At 36.8% G+C, this 5822-nt stretch overlaps 1 protein-coding gene across 2 annotated transcripts in view; it reads right to left on the bottom strand.

Annotated features, from left to right (window-relative positions):
* The window catches only part of LOC110458626 (rhomboid-related protein 2-like), a 25828-nt gene that overhangs the window by 10349 nt on the left and 9657 nt on the right, over nucleotides 1-5822 (bottom strand). For both annotated transcript variants that reach the window (XM_021510412.1, XM_021510410.1), the window contains exons 4-6: nucleotides 5245-5400; nucleotides 3715-3873; nucleotides 2077-2231 (exon numbers count right to left, since the gene is read on the bottom strand). In XM_021510412.1, the coding sequence (XP_021366087.1) occupies nucleotides 2077-2231; nucleotides 3715-3873; nucleotides 5245-5400 (470 nt within the window). The remainder of the gene's footprint in view (nucleotides 1-2076; nucleotides 2232-3714; nucleotides 3874-5244; nucleotides 5401-5822) is intronic.

Here is a 5822-nt window from a genome sequence, read left to right as displayed (position 1 = left end):
ATTGTAGACTAGTACATGATTGTATACTCTTACATGATTGTAGACTATAACATGATTGTAGACTAGTATGTATACATGATTGTAGACTATTACACGATTATAGACTAGTACATGATTGTATAGTACATGATTGTAGACTTACATGATTGTAGACTATTACATGATTGTAGACTAGTATGTATACATGGTTGTAGACTATTTCATGATTGTAGACTTACATGATTGTAGACTAGTATGTATACATGATTGTAGACTATTACATATCATGTAGACTATTACATGATTGTAGACTATTATGTATACATGATTGTAGACTAGTATGTATACATGATTGTAGACTAGTACGTATACATGATTGTAGACTATTACATGACTGTAGACTATTATGTATACATGATTGTAGACTATTACATGATTGTAGACTAGTATGTATACATGGTTGTAGACTAGTACATGATTGTAGACTAGTATGTATACATGGTTGTAGACTAGTACATGGTTGTAGACTAGGACATGATTGTAGACTTACATGATTGTAGACTAGTATATGATTGTAGACTATTACATGATTGTAGACTATTACATGATTGTAGACTGTAGATTATTATATGATTGTAGACTATAGACTTTTATATGATTGTAGACTAGTACATGATTGTAGACTATTACATGATTGTAGACTGTAGATTATTATATGATTGTAGACTATAGACTTTTATATGATTGTAGACTAGTACATGATTGTAGACTATTACATGATTGTAGACTATAGACTAGTACATGATTGTAGACTTTTACATGATTGTAGACTATTATTGTAGACTATTACATGATTGTAGACTATAGACTAGTACATGATTGTAGACTTTTACATGATTGTAGACCATGATTGTAGACTATTACATGATTGTAGACTATAGACTATTATATGATTGTAGACTAGTACATGATTGTAGACTATTACATGATTGTAGACTATTACATGATTGTAGACTATAGACTAGTACATGATTATAGACTTACATGATTGCAGACTATAGACTATTACATGATTGTAGACTAGTACATGATTATAGACTTACATGATTGCAGACTATAGACTAGTACATGATTATAGACTTACCTGATTGCAGACTATAGACTATTACAAGATTGTAGACTAGTACATGATTTTAGACTTACATGATTGCAGACTATAGACTAGTACATGATTGTAGAGAAGTACATGATTGTAGACTAGTACTTGATTGTAGACTAGTACGTGATTGTAGACTAGTATGTATACATGGTTGTAGACTAGTACATGATTGTAGACTTTTACATGATTGTAGACTATTACATCATTGTAGACTATAGACTAGTACATGATTATAGACTTACCTGATTGCAGACTATAGACTATTACATGATTGTAGACTTTTACATGATTGTAGACCATGATTGTAGACTATTACATGATTGTATACTATAGACTAGTACATGATTATAGACTTACCTGATTGCAGACTATAGACTATTACAAGATTGTAGACTAGTACATGATTGTGGAGAAGTACATGATTGTAGACTAGTACATGATTATAGACTTACATGATTGCAGACTATAGACTAGTACATGATTGTAGACTATTACATGGTTGTGAAAAGACATGGAATGACATGAAAACATATCATGAATGTTTTGTCTGAAACAGCCATGAATAAACATGAAGAGGAATGCAGTTTCATGGAGGCAAGTCAAGGAATGCGTCATTTCATGGTTAGTGATTTACGTACTTTAGTGGAATTTTTGTGAACTCACCCCAGTCTTATCTGCCTTATTTGCTCTCTTAATTGAAACTTTTCCAGATTTCAATATCCACACATATTGCAAAAAATAAAACTGTAAATGCTTAATCCCATAAAGCTTTCAATTATTATTTCAAATAAAAAAATATGAATTATTATTGATATTCAATAGGACACATTCTCAATTTTGAGACAATAAAATCACAGAAAATGAGTGTCCAGTAACACCTGAAATCTTAGTGCAAACAGCAAAGATATTGTGTATTAATCCTTCCTTTAATGACCTACCCTTGGTGTATGAACATGTATGTAATGAATCGCCATGCCTCGTATCTCCTCTTAGGCAGGTAGATCAGTGGGCTGTACGTAGGAACACCTGAGTTAGCCGTTACTGGATTACTGGTGTCTTTTAGCTCCATGGCATACACCACAAATATAATGATCTGTTAAAACAAAATACAGGTTTAAATATCATTTTGAATATCTCATCAGTGCAAATATCCTAATTTTAACCTTTATACAGTGTTATGACATTGTCGTGTTTATAACGACTAATGACTCAGTTATTGTAGAGATAACTGTTGATAATGGTGTAACAAGGTCTAGCCTCACAACATGTAAAATTCATATCCAAAAAAGCCAATATTATAATGGCTGAATATAGAAAATGAAAGTCTGCACTACTTTGCACTGAAATGCTAACATTGAGACCACAATTGGTCTTAGTACAATGGTGACATCCTACCTCAATGATGTTACACTTAACTACAAACATGGACTGAGGCATCCATCTGCTTTACTTACCAGTAATTCATACCATTTATATACACTAAAAGTGATCAACATGACGACATCCGGTCGTATGTTTTGTTTTACCAGTGACCTGATTATGTATACAGCAAACAAATCAGTAGATCATCACTTCACACAGATTTCAGATTAACTTTTGAATTTTTAAATACTTCACAGTGGTATTTTAGTAAATACATAACAGTATGACTCAGGGAAAATCCAGCTTAAATCAAAATCTTTAATCAATGTGCCTATTATGACTGTTCAAAATATAAAGTTTAAAAATTCTGAACACTTGAATACATTTATCATTTACATGTAGAACAAGGAGAAACTGGTACTAAACCAAGGTATGGACAGAACGTCCTCCCCAGGGGAGACAACTGACCTCCACATGGACAGAACGTCCTCCCCAGGGTAGACAACTGACCTCCACTGTACTGATGGTACTAAATAAAGGTATGGACATAATGTCCTCCCCAGGGGAGACAACTGACCTCCATTATACTGATGGTACTAAACAAAGGTATGGATATAATGTCCTCCCCAGGGGAGACAACTGACCTCCACATGGACAGAACATCCTCCCCAGGGTAGACAACTGACCTCCACTGTACTGATGGTACTAAACAAAGGTATGGACAGAACGTCCTCCTCAGGGGGGACAACTGAACTCCACTGTACTGATGGTACTAAACAAAGGTATGGACAGAATGTCCTCCCCAGGGGAGACAACTGACCTCCACATGGACAGAACGTCCTCCCCAGGGGATACAACTGACCTCCACTGTACTGATGGTACTAAATAAAGGTATGGACATAATGTCCTCCCCAGGGGAGACAACTGGCCTCCACATGGACAGAACGTCCTCCCCAGGGGATACAACTGACCTCCACTGTACTGATGGTACTAAACAAAGGTATGGACAGAACGTCCTCCCCAGGGGAGACAACTGCCCTCCACATGGACAGAACGTCCTCCCCAGGGGATACAACTGACCTCCACTGTACTGATGGTACTAAACAAAGGTATGGACAGAATGTCCTCCCCAGGGGAGACAACTGACCTCCACTGTACTGATGGTACTAAACAAAGGTATGGACAGAACGTCCTCCCCAGGGGAGACAACTGACCTCCACTAAACTGATGGTGATCATGAAGATTGGAGGTGGACAACAGGTGTAGTTGGCTATGAAATCCTCCCGCATGTGTTTAGGCAAGATATCTGCGATGGCATCCCTAAGAACGCTTCTAAATGCAGATCTCTCTGCTTTGGTCAAGTCACGGGTCATCTGTGGACAAAGGGTAAAAGATATAAGGAAAATCTGTCTAATGTAAAGAGACTACACATACATCAGAATATCTATTCTTCATCCAGTACATCAGACAGGTCAACATGCTTTCAATTGAAATAAGAACAATTGGTATACATTATTGTAAATTATGTATGCTATATTGGTTGTCGCAGTCACCAATACACTGTATGCTATAACAGCCTGATCTATAGTTTTATGATGAACTCTTTGTATGTTGTGGGGCATATTTTCCTGTGAACTCCCTTACATTGTGAGAGTCGCTATTACATTAAACGCCCTAATGTTATTAAAGTAATCCGTCATAATCTTCCCGTACAATTTACTACCTTTAATATCATATAGCTACCATGAACTGTGTGTACTTTATAAGAGTGACCATTAGGATGAAATTCCTGACTCTATGTAGTCATACCATTGTCATGAACATCCTGACTCTATGTAGACATATTGCCATGAACTCTCCAACTCAATGTAGAAATATTGCCATGAACTCTCCAACTCAATGTAGACATATTGCCATGAACTCCCAAGCTCTATGTAGAAATATTACCATGGACTCCCTGACTCAATGTAGAAATATTGCCATGAACTTTCCAACTCAATGTAGAAATATTGCCATGAACTCTCCAACTCAATGTAGACATATTGCCATGAACTCCCCAGCTCTATGTAGAAATATTGCCATGGACTCCCTGACTCAATGTAGAAATATTGCCATGAACTCCCCAACTCTATGTAGACATATTGCCATGAACTCCCTGACTTAATGTAGAAATATTGCCACGGAGTCTCCAACTCTAAGTAGACATATTGCCATAAACTCCCTAACTCTATGTAGACATATTGCCATGAACTCCCCAACTCTATGTAGAAATATTGCCATGGACTCCCTGACTCAATGTAGAAATATTGCCACGGACTCTCCAACTCTAGGTAGACCTATTGCCATAAACTCCCTAACTTTATGTAGATATATTGCCATGAACTCCCCAACTCTATGTAGAAATATTGCCATGGACTCCCTGACTCAATGTAGAAATATTGCCACGGACTCCCCAACTCTAGGTAGACCTATTGCCATAAACTCCCTAACTCTATGTAGATATATTGCCATGAACTCACGACTCTATGTAGACATATCATTGTCATGAACTCACGACTCTATGTAGACATATTGTCTTGAACTCTCTGATTTTATGTAGAAATACCATTGAACTCCAGACTCTATATATCACACACCATTGCCATGAACTCCCGGACTCCTCAACTCTATGTAGACCTTTTGCTATTAACTCCCTGACTCTATACCATTGTCGTGAACTCTCTGACTCTTTATATGTGACATACCATTTCCATGAACTCCTTGTATGTGATGTGGGCGTCACCGTCTCCATCTGCCCTCACCAGCAGTTCCCGGACTCTATCATCAGGAATATGCTCTGTGATGCCCTCGTCTATCAACTCATCCCGAAGGTTTTTGAGGGGCAATCCTTCACGTCCATGCTGGAATGGAAAAGTGGGGAATGTTAGTCAGATTATCATTTATGAAAGAATTCTTCACATCTGAAGGGATGTTTTAAAACTGTCACTTTATCACCATACCGGTGTATAATGATATTACACTTATAGCACTATACTAACCTTACACTCTGTAGCATGGTCGTACATATATTTAACAGTACAGATTTAAGTAAATGATTTTTTATCCCTAAACCCGGTAATCCTGCAGCAATATTAAAGGATTTTTCCAGATTTAACAGTATAACAGAGGACAGGTATAAATGATTAAGTACATATATATCTAGAACTGAAGTAATAAGGGCTCCTGTAAGAGGAATGATATATATGATTTTATATCCTTATCTTGTGGTAATAGAGGGCTTGTGTGTATTCATTGTTAAGTATGTGTATCCCTATCTTGTGGT

Source organism: Mizuhopecten yessoensis, unplaced genomic scaffold (genome assembly GCF_002113885.1).
Source record: "Mizuhopecten yessoensis strain PY_sf001 unplaced genomic scaffold, ASM211388v2 scaffold9677, whole genome shotgun sequence".
Lineage (NCBI taxonomy): Eukaryota > Metazoa > Mollusca > Bivalvia > Pectinida > Pectinidae > Mizuhopecten > Mizuhopecten yessoensis.
The sequence above is the reverse complement of the archived record's forward strand: the minus strand, read 5'-3'. Positions and strand labels throughout refer to the sequence as shown.